The sequence below is a fragment of the Phoxinus phoxinus genome (assembly GCF_949152265.1).
Source record: "Phoxinus phoxinus genome assembly, chromosome: 17".
NCBI classification, from domain to species: domain Eukaryota; kingdom Metazoa; phylum Chordata; class Actinopteri; order Cypriniformes; family Leuciscidae; genus Phoxinus; species Phoxinus phoxinus.
This window is the reverse complement of record NC_136892.1, coordinates 26670023-26696559: the sequence shown is the minus strand read 5'-3', so window position 1 is coordinate 26696559 and position 26537 is coordinate 26670023. Positions and strand designations below refer to the sequence as shown.

Sequence of the window (26537 nt, the reverse complement as noted above, 5' to 3'; positions counted from 1 at the left end):
CCCTCTGTGTATCAAGACCCAGCTGCCCGGACTACAGCCTCCCAGTGGGGCACTGGACAGAACTCCAGTACCTCTGTCAGTGAACAAACTGGTGTTCACAGCCAGAATGTCACCTTGAGAGCTGCACACACGAGTTCTGCTTTCATACTGTACTAGTATCCGGCTTAAGTTGAGATATCAGGTATCTGAAATCTATTTATCTTGGGGGTTTTTTCTTTTTCTTTTGTGCCTCATGTGAAAACCTAATTGTGCTTTCATAAAAATAATAAAAAAATCTTCAACAATAAAAGTACATCTGGAAATTTGTGATAAAGAATAATGTGTATTTTTACCCAAAATGCATTTAAAAATAAATAAATTAATTATGTTTCCCTAGTATGTCTCCAGTGTTATGGCCCATTATATATTTTTAAATTTCAAATTCAAAAACGCATCTGGCATTAAACTTTATTTATTTATTTTTTTAAATAATATAAAATACTTGAATAAAATACCCACAAATCATGATTTTAGACAGGCAATTATTAGAGCACACCAACTGAATTTGACTGGGGACCTAAGCAAAAAAAAAAAAAAAAAGTCCAGGGACTACAGCTGTATCTTAATTTGAATATGCATACATAAGTTACATTTTTCACTAAAGGTATCAGCCTTCAGCCCATTCTGGGTGTTTAAAATATAGTACAAAAATACTAAAATGCTGTATTTTATGAACACATGAACGTATATTTACAAAACTTTGTGTGAGCAGTGCCCGTCTACGGAGAGCCTGGCCAATCCCTATTAAGTCCTATTGTACCGAATTTTGGTTGTAGTTCCACCAGAGTTCCACTGGGGGCGATCGCCCATGAGTGCAAAATGAATGGGAGTCTATGGAGCTAGACGGCTAAATTTGTCTCTTTCACCCGATTGCCGTTGAGAAATCTCAGATTTGATTGTAGGTTTTTCAAGTTCAACATGGGTTATAGGTCGGAAGTTGAATTAACGAGTACTTATGTCCTTTCGATTTCTTACAGGTTGAGTTGTTGTTGCCCATAATACGCTAGCATTATGCTAAGGAACGCTGATTGGTCAGTGAAGGACTGATTACGACCAGAGATACCGAGAGTGACAGTTCTCCCCTTATTAGACATTCTATGGTGTGAGTCATCGGGACAATGCTCTGAAAGAGTCTGAGAAGTTTCGGACCAGTACCACCTAGTGGTGGAAAAAAATATTTACATGCTTATAACTTTGGATTTGGTTGAATTATTTTCACGGGAGTCGTCTCCTTACATTCCTGAATCCTTGGCGAGTCTAAAAATACCAAACATTATAGGTTTTGCCTTAACACAATCATTTAAATTAGCGATTAAAAAACATTTGCCAATATCTTCGAAACATTAGACCGATCGAGACGAAACCACAGAAGGAAGTTTGGAAACATAGGCCGTTAGCTCAATGCTAATGCCCAAATGTCAAAATTTTGATAGAAAGTGCCAAAAAATCCAATCAAAGTCACCCATGGGTCATTTTAATGCTCTCATACATATAAATGTGTATAACTCCAAAACAAAATTAGATATTTTCACCAAATTTGACACACATATGTATAGGAAAATAGAACAAAACAAGGGCATTGCCATTAATTACAATATAATTTCATGATATTAAGCCCAAAAGTGCAAAATGTTAGTGAACAGACCATCCACACACACACAAAAAAAATCAGCCTTTTTTATGCCACTAAATCAACACCTCTCATAATGGGAGTGGGGGAACGGATATCGACAGCTGGTTTGTTTGCCGTCGGATTCTGTTCCCCCTGTATTTCCAACACAAGGAGGATCTTCTAATATCTATCAAAGTGCTTTTAATTAATAGGTCCCCACAGCCTAGTGGTCAGTCAGTGCACAGACATCAAGAGCTGAAGATTTTTAGGTGACACAAGTTCAAGTCCCGGCTTGTGGACTTCTTTTTTTTTTTATCAAATGTTTTCCTATCATAGAAAAAGGCAAAAACTCTAAAATATATTTCATTAAACTGGTACCAGGTAAGCTCCATCCCACACAAAATAAAATAAGCATTTTTTAGGCCACTACATCAACATCTCTCATAATGGGAGTGGGAGAACGGATTCCGACAGCTGTTTTTTTTTACAGGGGGAACAGAATCCGACGGCAAAAAAACAGCCGTCAGAATCCGTTCCCCCTGTATTTCTTACACAAGGAGGATCTTCTGATATCTATCAAAGTGCTGTTAATTAATAGGCCACCACAGCCTAGTGGTCAATTCACTGACATTAAGAGCTGATGATTTTTAGGTGACAAAAGTTCAAGTCCCGGCTCGCAGACCTTTTTTTATCCCATATTTTCCTATCACAATAAGGGGCCAAAACTCTAAAATATATTTATTTAAACTGATGCCAGTTAAGCTCCATCCCCACACAAAATAAAATGAGCACTTTTTAAGCCACTACATCAACACCTCTGATAATGGGAGTGGGGGAACGGATTCCGACAGCTTTTTTTATGCCGTCGTATTCTGTTTCCCCCAAGTTCCTTAGCAGTGAGTTTCAAATATTCATCAAACATTTGTTGAGTATTTGTCCCTGATAGCCAAGTGGTCTGTGCATTGACATTTAGCACTTTTGGGCTTTGGACGTAATGTCCTATCATAATAAAATCCTAAAATTATTCTTTAAACTGATGGCAGTTAAATGCAACACTTTACGAATGCATTGATGTACCGTTACAAAACTCGGTATGTGTCTTGATAATCCATTAAATCATACTTGTAGTTATACACTGTAGCCTATATATGATTTTTCAGCCATTTTCACTAAAATCATCTTTAAATGTCTTTAATTTCATGATGGCATGTCTTATTGTCTTCTTTGTGCTTGGCCCCGATAATTGCTTTTTGCAGTTATATTTGTATTTGTTGTTTATTTTGTCAATAAGTATTTGTGCTACTTCTAATCTATGTAACTTCTCTGATCACTGTAAAGGTATCTGCTCTGAATGGAATTCTATTTCAAAATTGCACTTAAATAAATAAATATATGATCAAATTTGTAGTGGTGTAGTGATTAGGCTGTTTTTTTTATCTATTAAGATACTGTACTTTGATTGTTAGGAACAATTGTTGTTTCATATTTTATCATGCTTGATATTTTAACCCCAAACAATTTTCCCAGCAACCTTTGTTATTCAATAAACTTTAATAATGTGATTGGCTGGATGAAACTGCATAAATTGATCTCAAGGTCTTGACAGTGCCAAAATGAAATTCCGATAAATAAGCCCATACATTTGGAGATATGAATCTTTTCTTTAATTCACTTCAGCTATCATAGCCACCAATCTACAATACACAGCCATTATGAAATAATGCAATTACAGAAGTCACCTGACACAAGATTACTGAGCGGCATCCTCCATTACACAAAGGTAACCTTCAGATGCACTGGAAACCAATAAATCAAGGGCTTGTGTTTATCTGGGGTTAGAGGGGGAGGGCTAACGCTAATTCACTTTCTGCCAACGGTTGTTTACATCGACACAAATTCAGATGAGATACACATTAGCATTCCTATAAATATGAATATTCTGAATATAATTCATATATCTGTGTGTAGGCCTATGCGTGTGAAACTTTCGCAAACCATTTTACCTGTTTAGTGGAACGCTTTGAGTAGCTAAATGACAAACATGTTGGGTGGGACTTGATTTTGCTTGTTGAGGAGTAACAACTTGAAAAAATATATATATTTAAAGCTACAATTTTTTATATTTTAAGTTTTTATAGGCCTATTCCTACGAAATATAAATAATGAGTCAACGCAAAATCAATTCTTCTTTCAAAATGTGTTTTTTCTTACCCTGAATCACCATGGTAAGCCTATTTGTGTTTATATTTTAGACCTGTAGAGATGGTTTTCGCGGGAATTTGCGTAGATACGTCTCCCGTGCGTTTCTCGTCATATCGGTAAATAGAGAAGAATCGCTCAGGCTACTTTGATGTGTGTATGGTGTGGAAGTGGAATAGGTTAGTTGTCACAATAAGCGAGAAAGGTTGACAAGGGGTATGCCTAAATCACCAACCTCCGGGGAATCACCAATAATAAAAAAGATATGAAAGAGATAATAAGATAATAAGAAAGAGATTGCTGGCAAAAAAGAGAATGTCTTGTAATGAAACGAGAATCATAATTGGCTTTTCAGAGATGGTGAGAACTGGGGGATTTGAAATGTAAAAGTGACATGGAGATGGTGTTTTTATTAGGCTACTTGTCAGGTGAGTAAAGTATTTTATTGAACAGATAAATTGCCATATCTACTGTATGTTGGCTACCTCTAACAGAGCTCATTGTAAAGCATTATCTATTGTGTCATATTCTTCCACACCGTCACGCAGAGCCGAAAACACTAACCAAAACAATCTTCTTCTGCAAAATGCAAGCAGTACCTTTCATATAAATAAATACATTTATTTTTACCTTTGGAACATCATGAACTAGTGAATTGTTCACAATAATGGATGTTTGTTAAAGTAAACTTTATTTCATGTTTTTATTCATAAAAATACATATGCAGGCTATATAATAATATAGACTTACGAATTTGTTTCATAACTGACAAGAGATGCTCAGTTCTTTTGACCTTTTCCAAACCCACAGCTGGTTTTCTTAAATTACTTTTGGAATATGAAAAATATGCTGGATTGGCACAATTGAAAGACATTCTATCTGAATGGTGTCATGTGAAACCTTCCTGTTTATGCTGATGTTTTGAAGGTTGGGTTGCCTGAACGGATGGGGTTCAGATTAACGGATGCAGGTTTTAACAACAGCATTAAGTCACGTTTAATAATAAAGTAGTATTATAATACGTGCTACTGTTAATTTGTCACAGTTTATAGGGTTAGTTCACCCTAAAAATGAAGATTCTGACCCAGGCTCATGTTGTTCCAAATCCGTAGGAATTTCTTTCCTCCGTTATTGACATAGATGGGAAAGATAAAGACCTAAAGATGTTCAGACTTTGTGTTATTGTGGGAAATCACGTTTCTGGATTTATAAAATCTGTCATCTTAACCATTTTTGAATTTTGTTAGCCCTATACCCGTATCCTTAAAACATATTTTGCTCTGACCATAATCTGAACTTTAAACCTGCTCTGTGTGTGTGTGAGTGTGCTTCTGTAAGCATGTGAATGCACTTCATTATCCTGCTCATCTCCATGTCATGGTCCGCTTTAATGGATTCATCTGTATTCAGCTTTGCATGAATTCCATTAAGAGCCATTTGGAATTCTGAATGGACGGATTTGGCTTATGTCAAGGGTCTTTCGCCTTGGCCGGGTTTGTGTTGCCGTTTCATCTCCTCTGTAAAGTAATATGTGAATTAGATTTAGAACAAAACTTATGGCTCCTCCTGGCATTGGATTTGGAAATATTTCTTGGTAAATGAAAATATTTGGTGTGTAGAGATGTGTTACCTTCAGTCTGATTCATTATAATCATCGAAAGGATTAGCTGTGATGATACTTCTGGGAAGTCACGTTATGCTGTTTTTGATCTGACATTGTCACTGCTTTGCTGATCTCTGTGTTTCTGTCAGCTTTTCTTATGTGTGTGTGTGTTAGTGTGTTAGTGTGTTAGTGTGTGTGTGTGTGTGTGTGTGTGTGTGTGTGTGTGTGTGTGTGTGTGTGTGTGTGTGTGTGTGTGTGTGTGTGTGTGTGTGTGTGTGTGTGTGTGTGTGTGTGTGTGTGTGTGTGTAAATTCACATTCATACGCATCTATTGAGTTTGTTTGAAATAATTTATAAACCGTTGTCATGATGACGTGTACTCAAACAGAATTACGAATGTGGATTGATGTGGATTGATGACTTAAATTTAGATGTTAATTAGTGATGCTAATGGCTTGCACCTCAGAATATGACATGCATAACTTTCCTGCTCTGTCGCTAACTTGCTATAAACACGAATGATACCCATGTGAAAGCTAATATAGCATGTTATGTGTCTGAAACACAATTAAATATTTCCACACATTTTGCACAATTAGAGAAAATTACAGCTCGATCGGAATGGTCACAATAAAAAAAAAAAATTGTATTACTACATAATTTTTTTTACTACTAATTTACATCATCACATGTGTATCTGGGGACTTGATAACAAAGTCAACTTTTGAAAACGTTTTTGTGACAAAATTATTGATTGTGATTGAAATGAAGCCATAATTGCAGAACCTTTAAAATTGGAAATAAAACAGTACATAAATATATAAATAAAATAAATTAAAGGTAACATTTAAAATGGTCTGGGACTGAATCATTTACACATAGATAGATAATGAACTGGTTTACTTTTGTTTGACTCTTTGTATATATGTTATCATCATCATTTTAAAATGGAATTATCATAATAATAATAATTTATATTAATAATAATTGTAACATTTTTCATATTTAAAGATTGAAAGATTGAAAGTGCGACATGGGTCTAATTAATACCTTTCAACGCTTTATACTCTAAAATAAGCACTGTGTCTGAAATCGAATACTTCCCTACTGCGAAAAACAGTATGCCAACATAGTATGTCTGAATACATAGGCTAGTAATAAATAAAAAAAACGCAAAATAAAAAGTCAATTAAAAAGACGAAAAGTACCCAGATGGCCTGCTATTTCCGGCGAGATTATGAAGCGCGCATTTAATGGGCATTTTACTATCCCATGAGGCCACGGGAGAGGATTTATGAATGAGTGAAGCTACGCAACTGACACCGTAGGTCACATGACAATATATTAACAACATGGCGGATGTAGTTCGTCCTAATTTCATTAATACTACCCATATTCATACATACTATGTACTTTTAAACATTCGTGAAGTAAGTTTCAAACCAAATACCTACAGTATGCAATTTCATGTGATGAATATACTTTTACATGTGTGTATTATGAATTCCTGATTAATAACCCAGTTTGGGTTATTGAATCAAACTAGAGGATTTGCATATGAAGAGATGCAAACGTTTCATTCTATCTCAGACTCATTAAGCATTCAGAAGTCTTATAATCCCTATTGTTAAGTGTGAATTATGAATCCAAACTGTGCGTAAGGTGTCCTGTTAATCAGAACCAACCGTGAGAGGGTTCTGTCAGAATGTATGAATACTTCATGACTGATAACTGCAGCGGAGGGTAATGAATGGAAATCCTGACCATCCCAAAGAGATGATTTTTCATATTGCCACAGGAGTCACTGACATTCCCTCTGTTCCTCCCTCCAAATTCATATTTCACTCTCTCCCACTGTCAGTCACACACTCACTTTTTATCTCTATCCCACTTAGGGAAGAAGAGAAGGCCAAAGCAAGATGACCTTTACACTAAGAAACTGCCAGTCAAAGAGTTCATCTATATGTCTGCAATATATTCAAATCGTTTAATTTGACATTTAGTTTAATTTCAATAAAATTCCTTCTTTTTTAAAGCTATTTTAAAACAACATACAAAAAAAAAAGACAACAGGAAGTGCAGGGGACTTTTAACTAGGCTTTCTCTAGGCATTCCTTCACCTTTCCTCCTCGCAGATGTAGGCTACAGTACCTGCTTCGAGCTTGTAGCCCAGTCTATGTTAAGACATTATCTTTTTCTTTCTTTCTCCCAATAGAGAAAATGGATGTGATTTTTTTCTCCTGTGACCTGGAATTTATAATATTTTTTTTCGTAGTAATCATGTATAGATTTATTTTTCCTTTGGTTAAGTCCCGAAATTTGAAGCTTTGTCCCGCAAGTCATAAGCAGTGTCCCGCATTTAATTTTGTCTGCATTTTATTCAATCGTCTTTTAAATTACAATTCTACAATAAAAAAATTGTTAATAAGAAAACACTGAACATGCACAGCGCAGCCGTTAGCTATTATTGGTTCTAGCCAGAGGGAACACACACAGACACACACACACACACACACACACACAAAACGCAACAGAAAAATGGATCAATCCGGAGCTCCCGAGAAGAAAAAAGTGTTTGTTACTCAGCAGTAATATTAAAATAAGTTTTGCGAATCCTCTCCTAGACTTTAAAAGATCGTAACAGTGCTTATTTGGAAATGTGCTTTTTAGCGATTGGATTATTATTTTCATTTAATTATTTAGATTGAATAGACCCGTGCTGTTAAAATGAGTTTTATATTAATAGTGACGTTCACAGCGCCGGTCAGTGCCGTCATTAACATTTTTATAAAGCCTATTAGCAATTTAAAGCATGTTAACATCACTGCAAAAAGACATCTAATATAAAATCAATATTTATTCACCTAGTATAATAATAGTAAGTTCTCTCCCTCGTGTCCCGCATTGTCCCGCAAAATCAGGTCTGCTGACCTGCAACAGAGCAATAGCCAGGTGGTCACCCTATTTGGACACAAAATGGAGGATTCTAGTACAAGGGAAGAACAAGAATTCAGTAAGATCTGTTTTTGTTTGACTGTCAAGAGATTGGACTGATTTTCTGTTTACAGGAAGTGGATTGATTTCTTCTGTGTTGTTGTCAATTGTTTGTAAAGCAGCAACCATCTGATTGGTTCAGTGATGAACATCTAATAACAATGTCTGAATTTATTCATTATGTGTTACCAGAAGTGTTTCAAAAGCATTGCAATATAGTTCTGAGGTGTTCTGAGTGATTGTTTGTTGCTTGGTGTTTGCTAGGCTTAGGTGGCTCAATTCATAAGCCCACCCTTAAGCCACAATGGCTTTTTTCTCCTTGAATCAGATTTTTTGATCAAGTCGGCCTGTCACTCGATTGGTTTTACCATGGCAGAGTGTTTAGCAAAGAATATTTTGCCACTGGTTATTCGTTTTCATGCCGTATTCAAATCTGAACCCATTAATAACAGAGTAAGCTATAACAACTGTAAAGTGTCTTGTTGTGAAACGTAATTGCACAGCTCAGTAATTTCATGTCTGTAGATGTTATCACTAATAATAATTTAAAAAAAAAAGAAGGAAAAGTTGAACATTACCAAATGGCAACTCATCACAAAAACACACAGAAGCCTGGTGGTAAATGGCAATAGTTCTTTTATTTTCTCTATATATTTTAAAGGTTTATTATTTACAAAGAAAAAAAAATCAAAATCAAAATAATTTTTTGACAAACACCGTTTGTCTGCATATAGGTGTAAGAAAGTATACATGTACCTTTCTCTTATTCAGGATCAAGTAACTAATTGTTCATGTTTTGTTATTTATTGAATGATTTTTGTACCTGCTTTTTTTTATTCTTTGTTTATATTTTTGAAACCAAGCATTGGTGTGCATGAACGAGCATAATGGAAAAACAAAATCAGCTGAGATTAAGAGTTTGAGGCCTGTTCTAGAATCTTCCATCATTTGCATCACATCATCGAACATATCAAACAAAATGATTTCACCTGAATCGTAGAGGCTGCAAACCAAACATTTAGTTTTTCTTTCCCTTTATTAAAACATCACTCCTTCCCTCTTGTTCTTTTGCATTGTTAATTTCCAATCACATAAACACAAATATATGATAAAAATAAATAAAAAACAAACAAACATACAAAGACATGTGCTGGTTTTCTTAAACACCTCATCAGAAAGTGACAGGATTCTCTCTCTCTCTCTCTCTCTCTCTCTCTCTCTCTCTCTCTCTCTCTCTTTCTCTCTTTTTTTAATTTTATTTTTTAAAGTGTATTGTTGTATGAGCGTCTCTCCTTCACATTCCACTCCAGAATTCTAACAGTATTTAAAGCTGAGAGGAAAAAGCACAATAACACGGGAAGCGTTCCCCTCCGAAGGCAAGTACAGTATCAAAAAGTAGCAGATACTCAGAGTACCGCTGACCATCCTATGTACACTAGTTTCTATACACTATGGCATAGCAGGAGTTAAGCACTTTTTGTTGTATTTAACCCCTTTAGTTAACCAACTAATGTACATTATATGTTTCTGCTTCTAGATATCTCTCTCTCTTTAAACAGAAAGTGCAATTCACAATGAAAGTTTGTATTGAAATGTTTCACTTTGGCCAGTTTCGTTCCACACAACATCAGTGGCTATAAAGTTAAGTTCCACACACATTTAACCATTCCCAGGATCTATCGGGATTCCAGTCCATACTGATTAGTCTTTTAAATGCGAATAGATATACTTGGTATTTTCACATATGCCAAGCAAAGATCGCTGCAATCCCATTTTTTTTTTTTTTTTTTTTTGCTCCGATACGTTTGGCCATTCCCATTGCTTTTTGTTCTCATTGGAAAACATTGAACACACACACATATACACTTGTTTACATACGCGTGTGCGAGCGCACGCACACACACGAGTCACACTCATGAAAGGAACAGGATGAAACATGGCTATAGTTTAGGCACAAATACTTAAGAATGTCCTTTTTCGTGAAAATTCAATGTTTCTGGTACGCACAGAGAACGTCTAGGCAGACAATAAACAAAAAACATAATCTCACAATACATTTAAACGTCAACATTTTTTAAATAGTTTCTCTTTTGAAGTATTCGTGACAATGCATGCGTTTATGGTCGCTGTATGGGATTTGCACTGGTACAGTACTGACACAAGTGGGGGTTTTTTCTGAGTATTGTCCTCTTTTAAACATTGTGCAAGGGGCTTGGAGACTTTGCACGAGTCAGATGAGTTTTTGCTTTATTCTACTGAATTTTGGTAGCAGTATTGTAAGAATAAATCCAAAGTGGTCATATAAGACACAGCTGCTTGTTACCCCTTGTTAAATCTGTTACTCCCAAATAGGGGCGACTGACATGCCATTTCAAAGTCTTAAGCCCCAGACTGGATGATTCGACAAACGGGAGAGATATAAACCTTAATGCAAAGCAGCTTCTGTTTTTCTTTCTTAGAACATCTATATTTATCCATCTATTCTCTCTGATGCTTTGTTGGATTCACATAATTACTCCTGGAAAAACATGCAGAATAGTTTCTGCTGTTCACTTGGATAATTGTGTTGTGTCTGCAGTGCCATTGGTTTACAGATTTTTATGTTGCATAAAGGTTAGACTTAAAGGTTGATGTTTTTGTAAAAACTAGCAGAGCATTAGTAACATTACATACAGTGAAAATAAATGCATAACTAAATGCGCTAGAATGTTTTTCACAGTAGTTAAATATGGAAAAAAAAGAAGGAAAATGCATAACCAGAACATCTAGTTCTATGAAATAGTGTGACGTAGTGTGTACATAATACTGATTCATGAGAAGAACACTATTAATATGAAACTATTATAAAATAAAGCGTCTATTGATGTACACAGGCAGCTGGAGGCTTCCTTATGTTATGTCAGCCCAGGAAATGATCAAATACTGTACATTTTGAAGGATTGCGAAACATAAATGATGATGTAACATCATTTGCATTAAGCTTAGCTGCTGCTGATGAATGCCCCCCACCCCCCTCCTCACCCCTCCTCACCCCCACTCGTATACCTTTATATTTGACCAGCAAGATATTTTGGAATACATATATTGTCTTTAGTGCTACCTACGGTATAGTGCTACTATTTGCATTAAGGTTTTCTTATCTCTAATGATTGTTTCTGATGTTTGTTGTCACATATTACCATTTGAATATATATTTATATATATATAGATATATATTTAGATATGCATATATAGACATTACCCAGGCGGCTGACAGAGATAAGACATTGCCATGTTTGAGAAATGCACCACACATTACTTTTGTAAATACTAGTTCTACAAAAACTATGTACAACACACATATAGGTAATCTTCATATCACAGTCTATTGCATAATGGTGATAATCTTTAGTTTTATAAATATTGTAAATGTACAGTCTTTAAGTGACATTTCATAATGTCTGTCTCGTTCTGAAATCAGATATAGAAAATAAAAACCATCCGATTTGACCACACATCCTTCGTAAAAATAAATTAAACAAAAAAAAAACAAAAAAAAAAAAAACAGAAACAATACATTTATTCCCTTTAATGCACAAAGGCTGCCTTGAAACGCAACGCAATTACTGCACAACACGAAGTATTGCAGATGTCGAAACTACACCTTGATGTGGTGCGCCGAGCATTTTCTGATATTATCTTGTTGTTGTTTTTCCAGCCGGTAAAAGTTTGTAGATGTGCTTTTAAAACGTTTCAGTATTTCCCAGGTTCGATTTGCGCAAACATTTTCCACAGTGATGCCAAAAGCTGCTGAATGCTGGACTTGTTTTTGTCATCTTCTTGTCGAGAAAAAAAAAATTAAACAAAAAACACATTCAAAAACATCATTGCATTCCCGTAACCAAAACCGAAAAATCTGAACTGTAAGGAAAACGTCAACAGAAAAGAACATCTTCAGACACGTTATAGTCACATAATGTTAGAGAGGAAGACTTGCGTTTATACTAGAGTTTTTTTTTCCCCATATGGACAATGCCAAATATTCTAGTTGGATTTGCACATATATATTTGTATAATATACATTCTTAAGTTGAAGGGGAAGTGTGTCTAAAATATAGTACAAGGAAATTCTGTACAGGATAGCTATGAGGTTATTTTTTTTCAGAGGAAGTTGGAGAAAAAAATACAAGTCTTTTCCCCATTTTTTTTGTCTCTCCATAAAAATCAATCAAAATCTCTTTTAAAAAAAATGAATGTGAAAAAAGTAAAATGGGATCATAAATTCGATGCGAACCGCATCTTGTCTTGTTCCGTCTCTGTACTGCTTAAGACTGCCGACTCTCTCCTGGAGCCCGTGGAATCCCTGTGCTGGGCACTAGAAGGCGCCATGCGCACCGGCGGTATGGCGCCCGATGACATCTGCCGGAAAAGGGCAACCCTCTGTGGGACGTTGGTGCGGATGCCGCTTTGCAGCACGGAGCCTGGGGCCTGGATGCCTGCCGTGGATCCCATGGGTGGCTGAATGGAAGCCAGTGGTTCGCCTGATGTGGGGTGTGCTCGGACAGCCAATGAGGCCTCGTGGGGCAGTGACGGCTGTGAGGCAGAGAGGTGGCGTATGTCCTTGCTCAGGCTGCCTGACTGGAGCGCCTGCGTGCTCTTGTGGACATCACTCCTCTGAGGGGACGCCCCTTGCGATTGCTGCGGCTGTTGTGGCGCCGGTTGTTGTGGTATGGAGGCGGGCGAGGACTGCTGGGGTAAGGCTTGCTGTACAAGGGACAGTTGGGAGGCCGTCGGCGATCCATACTGGAATGTTCGGCTAGCTATAGGGGTCTGCACAGGGGGACTGCAGATGGATGTGGTGAACGAACAAGGGGACATGATCGCCCCTGCCGGTTGCGGCAAGGGCGTAGGGGGATTCTGGGAAGAGGTGCTCAAGTTACCGTAAGAAACGCTCGGCGCTGAAAACGTGACGCCCTGTGAGGGCGGCACACGGCCTGATGGGGTTATAGTGGCAGAGGTGCTGTAGCTTAGTGGGGCGGCCTGCTGCTGTAATTGGTTGTTCCCAAGAATAGCAGTCGCTGTAGTGAACGGTGGCTGAGCGGGAGAGTTAATGATGGAGTTTCCAGACATCGGCGTGGAGTTCATCCCCGTGACCGATTGCTTCCGATCCACCATCATCACCATCTCTCGGTCCTGCCGGATGATCTGCTTCAGCAGCTCGTTCTCCTGAGTGTTGAAGACGCCAGCGTTCAGATCCTTCTGGAATTTCTGGAGCAGGAGTGAGTTCTTCTTCCCTGTTGAGGGTGAAACCGAAAGATAGTCAATCTTTAGTTTAGGCTGAGCAGATAACAACTAGACCAAATAGAGTAACAAAGAGTTTTGAACAGTGAGAGGAGAAGCACAAAGGTCTCACAAATGTAAAAAAAAGGGGAGGCTAGTCACTCCTAAATAGAGATTTTGAAGTAGGACTGTTGTTGGATTCAACTTCTGAGGTGCTTATGCATTGAATTTCAATTCACATTTGTTTTTCGCTATTGGTTTAATGGTTTAGCAACTACACAGATTTCAAAGTCTAAAACATCACAATATCCAAGCACACCACAGATACTCGAAAAATATGTTTCGTTACCCTGCTGAAAATCAAGCCTCTCGAGTCATTTTTGGAGCTTATGTAAAAGGTATGTTCTCCTAGTCTGGTCAGGCCGGTCTTGTTTTAGAGAGGTTTTGAGAACTTAGCTTCCACAACCAGCAAAACTTTAATTGTGGACAAGTTTGGCCAGTCTAGGAGATGAGATAGTATGTCTAAGCTGTTTGTTTTCCAGCAGGGTATCTACTACTTAAACTGACAAACACAAAGTTTATAGTAAAATTAGGACTTGAATAAAAACCTTAACTTCAGCAGCCAATGGTCCTATAAGACTTTTTTATATTAATGTGTATAAACTTAGTTGTTGTTGTTGTTGTAATGAGTTCATGGCTATTATTGTCTCCTATTAAATAGTTGCTAAATTTTATTAGCTGTCTACCCTGAAAGCTAGGCTAAGTTAGTTAACTGTGCTAGTGATCTACACTAGAGTGTCACTTGAAGAAAACAATCAGAGCATTCATTAAAATCCTTATTCAAATTGACAAATAAATTAAATGCAACAGTAAAATAAAATTGATTTAGCGGTATTAAAAAGTTAATTATTTAGAATTTTAGTTATACAGATATTTTTATCATGATTATTATTTGTAGTCCTCCATAGCCTGCAAATGATGCATCAAAATATAAGTAGAATCATTGATCAGTGCAATTAGTTGCCGTCTATCTGTGGGTTACTGTGATATCGATGTCATGTTCTATAATGTTGGTGTCACATGCCTGTCCTGTCTTGTGCTGCACATGGGTGTTTTGTTATTTTGGGCCATGTGCTCGTGTCATTGTCTGATCCCTCCCCCTTGTTATCTGATTATTGTTTGAGTTCATCCACCTGTTCCCTCCTGATTAGTTTCCATTTTTAAGTCCCCTCTTGTTTGCAGTCTGTGTCGGTACGTTGTCTAATGTTTCCTGTTCCCCGTGAGTCTCATGTAAGTTTCAGGTTCTGGTTCTGTTTCTGTATTTGTTAGTCATGTTTTCCCCGTCGTGGGTTTTGTTTTGTGTTTGTTTTCTTTTGTAATTAAAACATCATTCTCCTGCACTTGAGTCCTCGCACCGCTTCACTTCTTACCATTCCGTGACATAACGTACCGACCACATGAGGACTCAGCGGAGAGGAGGTGCGCAACCAGTCTCCTGTTTGCAATGGGAGCGGATGCTCCAATTTAAGGAGCTAGTCTCCCTTCGTCAGCAGGGGATGGAGGTGAGAGAGTTCAGCCGGAGGTTCAGTAGCGCAGCTGAGGGGCTGAACCTTGGCGAGGAGGCTCGAAAGGATTTATTTAATCATGCGCTTGACGAGCCAATGGACTGGCTGATCCGAAGAGCATTTGATTGGGTCAATTTTGAGGCGATGGTGGAGGGTCTCATTCGCCATCGGGAGAGAATTGCCAGGCAGGTGGTCCCGAGTCCGGTGGTCCCAGTGCCGGTGGTCCCAGTGCCGGTGGTCCCAGTGCCGGTGGTCCCAGTGCCGGTGGTCCCAGTGCCGGTGGTCCCAGTGCCGGTGGTCCCAGTGCCGGTGGTTCCAGTGCCGGTGGTTCCAGTGCCGGTGGTCCCAGTGCCGGTGGTCCCGAGTCCAGTGGTCCCAGTGCCGGTGGTCCCAGTGCCGGTGGTCCCAGTGCCGGTGGTCCCGAGTCCGGTGGTCCCGAGTCCGGTGGTCTCGAGGCGGGTAGTCCGTAGACGGCGGAGGAAAGGAAAGGCCTCTCCAACTATTTGTCCGGTGGCTCCTAACCCAGAGACCATCCCGAAGGTGACTGACATCCCTGACGCACCGCTCAGGTGCCTCGCCCTGCCGGCCCCGCCCGAGCTGCTCGCCCTGCCGGCCCCGCCCCAGCTGCTCGCCCTGCCGGCCCCTCCCCAGCTGCTCGCCCTGCCGGCCCCTCCCCAGCTGCTCGCCCTGCCGGCCCCTCCCCAGCTGCTCGCCCTGCCGGCCCCTCCCCAGCTGCTCGCCCTGCCGGCCCCGCCCCAGCTGCTCGCCCTGCCGGCCCCGCCCCAGCTGCTCGCCCTGCCGGCCCCGCCCCAGCTGCTCGCCCTGCCGGCCCCGCCCCAGCTGCTCGCCCTGCCGGCCCCGCCCCAGCTGCTCGCCCTGCCGGCCCCGCTCCAGCGGCCTGGAACGCCTTCCGATCTAGAGACGGTTCACGTCACGTCTGCCACCGAGCCTGTGTCTCTGGACAAGATGGCCACCGCCGAGCCTGTTCCAGTTCCTGAGGAGCCGGTGGTGTCTGTTGCTGTTCCTGAGGAGCCGGTGGTGTCTGTTGCTGTTCCTGAGGAGCCGGTGGCTGTTGCTGTTCCTGAGGAGCCGGTGGCTGTTGCTGTTCCTGAGCCGGTGTCTGTTGCTGTGCCGTTGTCGCCCGAGTGGTCGTCTTCGCCCTGGTCGTCTCCGCCATGGCCGCCCGAAGGACCTGCCCCGTTCCGGCCGCCTGCACAGCCGGATCCGCCCTGGCCACCTGAGGGAAGGTCTCCGCCGTGGCCGCTTGAGTGGTCGTCTCCGCTGTGGCAGCCCGAGTGGTCGTCTTCGCCGTGGTCATCTCCGCCGTGGCCGCCCGAGGGGTCTTCACCGCCGTGGCCGCCCGAGGGGTCTTCACCGCCGTGGCCGCCCGAGGGGTCTTCACCGCCGTGGCCGCCCGAGGGGTCTTCACCGCCGTGGCCGCCCGAGGGGTCTTCACCGCCGTGGCCGCCCGAGGGGTCTTCACCGCCGTGGCCGCCCGAGGGGTCTTCACCGCCGTGGCCGCCCGAGGGGTCTTCACCGCCGTGGCCGCCCGAGGGGTCTTCACCGCTGTGGCCGCCCGAGGGGTCTTCTCCGCCGTGGCCGCCCGATGGACTGTTTGTTTCGTCCTGGTCGCCCGATGGACTGTTTGTTTTGTCCTGGTTGCCCGATGGACTGTTTGCTTCGCCCTGGTCGCCCGATGGACTGTTTGCTTCACCCTGGCCGCCCAATGGGTCGTCTGCTCCTACCGTCCCGCCCTGGTCTGTCCCTCCCGTCCCGCCCTGGTCTTATGGAGCGTCTGGTAGCCGCTCCGTAGGGAGGGGGTAATGTCACATGCCTGTCCTGTCTTGTGCTGCACATGGGTGTTTTGTTATTTTGGGCCATGTGCTCGTGTCATTGTCTGATCCCTCCCCCTTGTTATCTGATTATTGTTTGAGTTCATCCACCTGTTCCCTCCTGATTAGTTTCCATTTTTAAGTCCCCTCTTGTTTGCAGTCTGTGTCGGTACGTTGTCTAATGTTTCCTGTTCCCCGTGAGTCTCATGTAAGTTTCAGGTTCTGGTTCTGTTTCTGTATTTGTTAGTCATGTTTTCCCTGTCGTGGGTTTTGTTTTGTGTTTGTTTTCTTTTGTAATTAAAACATCATTCTCCTGCACTTGAGTCCTCGCACCGCTTCACTTCTTACCATTCCGTGACAGTTGGAACCAGCAATAAGAAGAATCAACTGATTGATCAGCTAATGTTTGTAAAGAATGCTAGAAGGTGAAATTAGATACGGTGCAATGTTATAAGAGTTTCCAAATATGAATTTAACTTTACTCGACTGTGCCAAATGGATTTAGATTTATTCTGTTCTGTTAATCACTATTTTGCTGCTATCATAAATGAGGGATGTATCGATCTTTCCATGAACCTCTTCTATTACTGCCTTTTTGTACACAATAGCTAAGCAGAGCTCTATTGTTACATAAAATGACTGAGTAAGACTCTTATGAGCTGAAGGCATAAAGCAATAAGCTATCAATCTCTCATCCATAGCTGTAAGAGCGAACCAGGCAGGAGGGATACTGGGGGTTTTTACCATTCAAAAAGAAAGTACAGTTTCATGACCCAGCTGCTGTGGGGCATATCAAATTTGCTGTAAATTTTGCATATAAAATCAAGCTGTCTGAGTAGAATTATTGTATACAGAATTTAATCATTAATGAATGAATATTATACTATTTTGTGTATGGAATTTTTTTTATTTATATGAAATGAAGGCTTGTTTAAGGGGGCAGTTGCTAACAGTTTTGCAATGAGTCAAATGAGATTTGCAGATGTGTTGCATCATAAATAATATTTGTCAAACTTAGTAAAATTTCCACGTATAATGCCAGTCAATGCTACTAGCACCCCCCCCTCCCCCCCAGTCATCCTTTACTTACCCTCATGTTGTTCCAAACCCGTAAAAAATTTGCTCATCTTTAGATATTTTTTTATGAAATTGAGCCTGTTCTGTACTCTCCATTGACAGTTACGCAACTACCACTTTGACGCTTCAAAAAGTTCATTGAGCGGTTTAGTCCAAATTTTCTAATGAGACACGATCACTTTATATGATGAAAAGATTGAATTTAGGTTTGTATTCACATATAAACATCGATCAGCGGACATAAATAGAAGCTCAACCAAACCTGCTTGACGCAAGAGAACAAACCTCATTGGTTCTTGCGGAAGCTCAAACGTGCTGCGTAACACGAGAATGAATCTCATTGGTTCTCGCACGTCAAGCAAACATGCTTGAGCTTCCGTTTACCACAACTGATGGAGAGTTTATGAATGTTTATATGTGAATAAAAGCCTAAATTCAATCTGTTCATCATATAAAGTCATCAGGTCTCTTCAGAAAATGTTTAATCTCAGATTTAAAACAAAATATCTTTGTGTTCCTTATAAGTTTGGAACAACATGAAAGTGAGATCAGAATTTTATTTTTTTGGGTGAACCAAGCCTTTGATTCATACTGCTTAAATAATGGGATTGTAGTACGTACTCTCATTAAATATGTTGTTACAGTATTTTGAACTTTTTCATAATTTGAAATACCTTTTTTTTGTTGTTGCTTTAAATCAAAGTTTGTAATGAGTTTTTTATATATATATAAAAAAGTACATTATTTTGGTTTGGTTTGCATCATGTCTTAAGTCTTTATTGAAGGTTATGTTTGAGTGTTTTTTTTTTTTAACCCATAGAAAAAATTAATGGGAAAAGGACTTCATAAACCAACACGGCTTAAACAGTAGCTTTAATGCAATATCGAAATAATACTTTTCTTTTATAGATGTACACTACTTAGCCAAAAGTATGTGGACATAAGCCATCAGCAGATGGATGATGGTTTAAACTAAAATAAGAACAATACGATCTGCTATTAAGAACATAATGTTGTAGCACGAAACAGTAACTGTCAGGAGGAAGGAATTTAAATACTGCCTCCAAATAACTTGCTGTAATACGTACATTTCTATTTGAGACCGTTCCCATGGGGGGAAGCGATCAATAACCAATAATGAAGAGTTTCAGCACTGTCATTTGTTGTTAGCGGAAGCAGAAAATGAGATATATCTTATGTCACTGGAGAAAGAAAGGGGCTCCTGAGGATGAACATGTCTGGTCTGGACAGGAACACTTATTCAGGGGAACATGAATAATGTGAAAACCTCCCTGGAGACTTCTTTTAGGTTTTACAGGCCTGTCGTGTCCCTTGCATATCCAAATATACACCATGTCCTTGTTCACAGTGCATATTGACTAGTCCGACAGCTGTAAACATGACTGTGTGAGTTTTGTAAAGAGGCAGTCAGACCTGTGATGTATTTGGGCATGGGGGAAAAACAGTGACGGATTGTCCCTGATGTTTGCAACCCACCCTGAGAAAAATGGCCTTTGAGCATTCAATCTCAGAAGGCAAAGGCCATGATGTAATCTACTGGCAGCCACAGTGAAATAAATCCAAATGAACATTGAAGAGTCTATGGTCTACTTCTAAATAAACACGCACAGCATGTCTACAGACTTACGTGATGTCTGAAAAGAAGTTTGGAGGCATAATGAATTCTGTGAATGAGGAGTTGATCAAAAACATGTTATTCACATGGACTATAAAGGGCCAGAGAAGGGGATCTAGACAATGTCCTTCCAGATCAATCACGACCTCTAAGGGGTTTAACATGTTTTAGAGATGTTTAAATTGTACATGTTCTCTGACACCCTTGCAGGAACTTTCATTTGGTATGCCATGTTTTATTGACCAGGTCTTGCCATCAACCAAATCTGCAGGGACTTCTGTGGGAAATTATATAATCTTATGTTTTCTTATGTGGCATTCAGTGATCCAGAAAGTATTTAGACACTTAAATCACATTTTAAAAATGTATGAATGCCATTGCATTACATTACAAAATAGGAAAAATGGAAAATGTAGCCACAATCTATATTGATAAATTGTGAAATTAGGAAAATGCATTTCAATATAATCATAAAATGTACATTATTTTGTTTCTTAAGCTGTGCATGCATGCCTCATAGCGTTATGCTTCAGATGCTATCAATATGTCCATATTGTACATTTAACTGTATATCCAACTGGACCAAAATGTATGTGAACGTTACGCACAAATACCTATGGATACTTATGTCACGGAAATTTAGTTCATATTGTAATAATTTGTTGGCAGACTTTGGTATTTTGGCAAATCTAAGCACAGTTTAAAATCAGTAGTTTTAAGAAAAACTCAATTTCATCTCAGTCTCATAATTGATAACAGTCTCCTGTGGAGAGTTTTGGCAAAAAAATATAATTTGAGAGTGTCACAACATTTGATTGTGAGCACGAAAGACTGATAAAAAGACATTCTGAACATTTCTTTAACATTGATTTCACAGTAACCCACAGTCTATTTACGAACAAAACCTATTACACGGGGCTTGTACGTTGAAACACAAAATCCCATAGAATGTTCTCAGACATTCAGTAGAACGGAACATTCCGTTTCACCTCTAAGCTTGACGGCCTCCGTTGAGACACATTAGCCCTCTGCCGCACGCTTCTGGGGCTGAATGGCGATATTGGGCTTCATTTCTCTCTATCTGTGTCAGTAAAGATGCCTAATAACCTGGAGTCTGCCTCCCATTCTCTAATTAATGAGTGGAACACAGTGAGCCGTGAACGCGGCAGACCATTGAGCTCAAGCACCTTGCCAGGTGGCTGCCGTGACGTTTGGACCACGGATATAAATAGGCCCGGGACAAAGCTGCCCGTTTTAGCTTCTGTTGCTAACAGAAAAAAAACTATTTTTTATATGACTGTTATGTGAGTTTTAGGTATATGGAGTCTTGTAAATGGAGGCTCCTAAAGTCAACCTGGAAATATTAATAGGTTAGACCAGCTCTAAAATATTGATTCATCTCTTTTTTTGCGTGCAGAAGAGTGAAAATAAATAAATCCTTATCTAGTAATCACAAATAACTGAAAGTCATGGAAATGCATTGGTCTAAAATGTGTGGGAGCTCTGTGTTTGAAAGATCCGTAAAATTAGTACTACTAATCTTTTACATTTATCAGTAGCGTAACATCTTCATCAGTTCATCTGTTTTTCATTATAGTGTAGCTTTATCATTAACACGATCATTTTTACTTGAAGCATTTTCGTGTTTAGCAACATCATCACAACAAGCAGGTTATTTTCTTGAAGTGAAAAACTTAAGTGAAGCACACTTTTTAGAATTTCTTGAACTGATCAAATAGTATGCATGCATTGGTTATTAAAAAGACAGATTATGATAAATGCCCAAACATGACAGGGAATAGACTATTAAAAAGTACTTGCCTTGACTTTAACAGTAACATGCAACCAATTGTTTTTTACTTACAATGGCTTTTTATTCGTTTGATTTAACCTTGGTTTTGAGGTCCACTGGTGCACTGAACACATGCTGGCTGCCTTAAGCCTGTGGATCATTTCAGACGTGAGGGGGGGAAAATCTGGATCGTCATGAGGAATTTACCTGCTGCCTACTGGTCGGCCAGGACACTCTTGAAAACGAGATGAGCTCATCTCAAGAGGGGCTCCTGGTCAAATAATTTTTAAATAAAGATAGATACATCAATTGTACAACATGTCATATCTGGTTGATTTCTTTTTTTTTTTTTGTCAATTTCTTTAGCTTAGGACGAGACAAGCATTTGCAGTCCAAAAAACAGTACATGGAGCACCAATCATGTCACGGTCCGTATTTTTCCCTTGTATGAGACAAGACCCCTTGTTTTAGTTGGACTAATGTCAAATCAAAAGTGCTGGCAACTTGCAGTGACAATATGGTACAAGCCCGTTCTCCACATGAAAGGACAAATGCACGTCTTGGCTTTGTTTACACCGGTCATCTCGAGTTATGACTGACGTTTAAAGGGTGAAAACGTCAACGCCACAAACGGAGATGGGTGCGGATAGAATCCTAGTTTGGAATTCAGACAGTGTAATGCATACTGTCGAATCGGGGGTTCGTTTCATTCATTTTAATTTGATTTGATTGGCCTGATCACATCAATTCGTATCTGTTATTGATTAGTTGTGACGTGCATGTCACAATAGTGTGGGCATATTGATCCAAACCAATCCAATCCAATCCAACTTTTAGTGCAAGGCAAGTCAATAGCATCATGCCAAAATTTAGTAAATAAACATAAAAATTAAAACAACTGAACTAAATAAAATAACACTAGAACCTATCTAAAATTAACTATTTTTTTTAAATGAGTTCTGGATGCAGGCAAGCAGGTCCTAAAATTTATCGATAATATAATGGAACTTAAAAAGGGATATTTTTTTATGTTTCTAGCGTTTTGTTTCATGCACTCAAGTTGTGAAATTATGCTGGGCTTCATGCTATATTAGTATACGTCATAACCATTTCATATGCTTAAAGGAGAAACATTTACTTTGAGTTTTCAGGTCACATCTTAAATTATCCTCTGGTTTTATCTTATGAACTGTGAAATGCAAAAGATGCAAAAAGAAAGAAACAAGACATTTTAATACTGGTGTATTCAATAATCAGATCACCCCTTATTAAAATAATTGTTGTAATGTGTATTTTTAGAGCGTTACTTGGATGTGACCACTGAATTTAAGATGCATTTGTGCTTCACTTCAAATCTGGTCTGTCACAAACTAGTTAAACATTGTTATTGAGTAAACGATTCATGAAGATGTTGGGTGAGAAGTAACAAGGCTCATGCTCAAGACCCTATTTTAAACTCTAGTGACAGAGAAATTCAATTGAAGAGCCCAAAAAAGGCCATATACCAAACCCATTGAATGGTGCAAAACATCAAACTGGTGTTCTACGAATGTTCAGAATGCATTAGCTCACATTTGAATTCCACACAATTCAAATTGATGATGGACGGTGGCCTGTATCTCAACAAAGAGACAAAGACTAAAATATGCAGCATTACAGAACCTGCCGTTGTCTTAAGACAGCTTGAATAAAATCCCTTTTTTTACTTTCCATTGTTCCTTTGAAACTGGTTGAAAGAAAGATCCTTCTTTTCAGTATTTCTATGAAGTACTGTAAGTGTGAGTGATAATGGATCTGTGTTTAGTGGGGAAATGTTAAAGTACAGCAAGCCAACTGTTTTTTTGTTTTGTTTTGTTTTTAAGAAAAGTACATTACGTATATATAATCTGAGTCTATTGTAGCATAGTAAAAACCAATGCTACTTTTATGATGTTTTCATGGAGAAGAACATTCAGTAATAAATGTGTTGTAGTGAAAAATGAGGTGGGTGTAAGGTTTTGCTGATTTTGTTTAAATGTGATATTTTAAATGTTAATGTTGTCTTTTAATGAATGTTGACGTGATTCATGCACAAATTAACTTCCAAAAAAATAACACATTTGGAAAATAAACATTCGCTGCTTTGGAACAATATGTTTTGTGAACTGTTCAAATAAGTTGGGTAACACTTTACAATAAAGCTAATTTCATTAACATTGGCTAATGCATTGGGTATCATGAAGAACATCCCCCCCCCCCCCACACACACACACACACACACAGTATTTATCAACTAATTAATGTTAATTTATAAATATACAATTGTTCAGTGTTTAATTGATGTTCATTCAAATTACTTTAATGTTAATTTATGCAACTTTAAATGCTAAACATTTATTGGTATGTACACTCTAAAAAATGCTGGATTGTTTCAACCCAATTTTGGGTAAAATATGGACAAACCCAGCCGTTGGGTTACATTTTTACATTACATTTTTAACCCAACATTTGGGTTTGTCCATATTTTACCCAAAATTGGGTTGAAACAACCCAGCATTTTTTAGAGTGAGACATTACCATTAACCAAAATGAATAAATGCTGCAAAAGTATTGTTCAGTGTTAGTTTATGATGCCCAATGCATAAACTAATGTTCAAAAATTGATCCTTATTATAAAGAATGTGAACTTACCATAAATTGAATTATTATTATTTTTAAAACATTTCTGTGTTTTGAGGAAAAAAATAAGTACATGAATAGAATAAAGCACTTTAAAGGGGCAGGGACTACACTAACATGTGAAGAACTGGTTCTAATTGATAGTTAATTATTCAAGCCCTTGCCCTTTAGTGCACCAGCTCAAACCCCCTCTAGGGGGCGCTCTGCTGCTACCAGGGTCAAGGGAGGGGGCGGGGTGGTGCTCATACCCAGGTGTGCGGGGTGGGGGAGTGGATCGGAGGCTCATGCTGGTGAGGGTTTGCCTCCGTCCACCCTCCATGCGTCCATTTGGGGATGACATTGAACCAAAACCAGCAGGGCGTCCAGCCCCGGGCAGGACGGTTACATGCACTGTCTCTTACCGACAGACCACTCAGTTAAGGCTAGCAAATTACATTTAGTTACTATTAGTTTTAACGTTTTATGACTATAATCCATACGAGACATTTGGACAAAGAAAAAAAAAAGAGAAAATAAGGGAGCATTCATATACACGTCATGCAACACAATGGTAGATGATGGAGGTGCGATGAAGGGCAGGACAAACGCGCGACAAACACACACAAGGTTCAGGCATTAAGCTGGAAGAGAAGGCGAGGGTTGGGTTTCCGGTCTTACCGATGCGGTCCAAACGGTCGATAGCCACGGTTTCGAAAGCGCGGCGCATCATGGGATATTCCTCCAAGACTTCGTTGAAATGGTCCACAGACAGCGAGAAAAGTCTGCAGTAGGTGTCAGCGCGGACGCTAGCGGTACGACGACCTTTCGTCAACAGGCAGATCTCTGTGGGAAATAGATAATATTCATTAAACATATTACATATTTGATATAATGGAGGTCACTAGTTGGACAAGGGAGCCCGCTGAGCAAGGCTACTTGGATTAGCAGAAGAGCTAACATTGAATAAAAGAAAGGTTAGCATATAAACATAGCATGAGGGTGTGAATTACATGATGTATTCAGTTGAATATGTGGTGGGCAGTGCTTTTTATACACAATATATATCTAAGCACTTTACCTGATGGTATCTGCAACACTTTTCATGTGTAGGTCATGTGGCGAATGAATTTAGCATTTAGCTTAGGGATGTGCCGCTGAGGAAATTTTCCCAACAGAGTTTTGGAGTTTCCTCCTCTTTTGCACCTTACTTTTAAATCGCTAATTTGAATGCGAAAGTAATATGCGCATGGTTGCATAATAACAATAATTTGTTTGTATAATAAGAACAATAACAAAAATTAATATTATTATTATAAAAACAATAAATTAACTATTGTTATTTATTTCATTATACAAACACAAACAAAAGCAAACATCATCATAATAATATAATATTTGTTTGCATAATAATAATAGCAATTGATATTTATTAATTTTATAGTATTTATAAATATATTTATTAATCAAATATTATTATTCAAACAGTAAATCCAAAAACAAAGCATAAAATATTGTAATTTTAATTATACAAACAATCAAAATCACATATAATAATAATATTATTATTATGTTTGTATAGTAATAATAATAGTATTTCTAATTTATTATTATTATAATGTATATATATATATATATATATATATATATATATATATATATATATATATAATTTTTGTGTTACTATTATTACAATATATAAACTTATTGTTATTTATATTATTATACAAAAAATATAATAATATGTAGGCTATATATCAGGTTTGTATGTATTTATATGTATTTGTATTACAGACCTGCACACCTAAAAAATCACCTCATCACCTAGAAGCTTGTTTTCATTTAATACAGTGCACACAGTCTCTCACAGAGAGATTTGTAATGAACCTTGTCAATACTGAGTCATCAATGACAGTGTAATCTTGTACACTATTTGGCTTAATCTTCCCTGAGGGGGGGAGGGGGGGGGGGGGTCTTTAGTGCTTAGAGAAGATCTGCAAATGGCCCTGTCTTTCACCTTGAGATATGCATGCGTATACGTTTATATGCAATTTCTGTCAGCTAGAGCTGGAGTAAATAACATATGACTTCTGACTCTTTGAATATATTTGCTGTAAATGTAGTACTGTACATGCTGTGCTTCAAAATGACAGATTTTTAGCTATTTTGTCCTGGACAGGAAAAAAAATGCTGTGGAAAAAGCCTGCGGGACGTGCTAACAACACTCTCCAGCTGGGAGTGGGAACAAGGCGTCCGAGTATTTGAATGGAAATGTGCCATCTCTCTGGCATCATGT

At 38.9% G+C, this 26537-nt stretch overlaps 1 protein-coding gene across 2 annotated transcripts in view; it reads right to left on the bottom strand.

Annotated features, from left to right (window-relative positions):
- Positions 1-9065: 9065 nt before the first annotated feature.
- hcn1 (hyperpolarization activated cyclic nucleotide-gated potassium channel 1) overlaps positions 9066-26537 on the bottom strand; it is a 98365-nt gene continuing 80893 nt past the window's right edge. The window contains exons 7-9 of one of the 2 annotated variants that reach the window (XM_079586125.1): positions 24923-25087; positions 19828-19864; positions 9066-13719 (exon numbers count right to left, since the gene is read on the bottom strand). In XM_079586125.1, coding sequence (XP_079442251.1) covers positions 13533-13719; positions 19828-19864; positions 24923-25087 — 389 coding nt within the window. In that variant the 3' untranslated portion in view covers positions 9066-13532. The remainder of the gene's footprint in view (positions 13720-19827; positions 19865-24922; positions 25088-26537) is intronic. The other variant, XM_079586124.1, reaches the window with a different exon arrangement.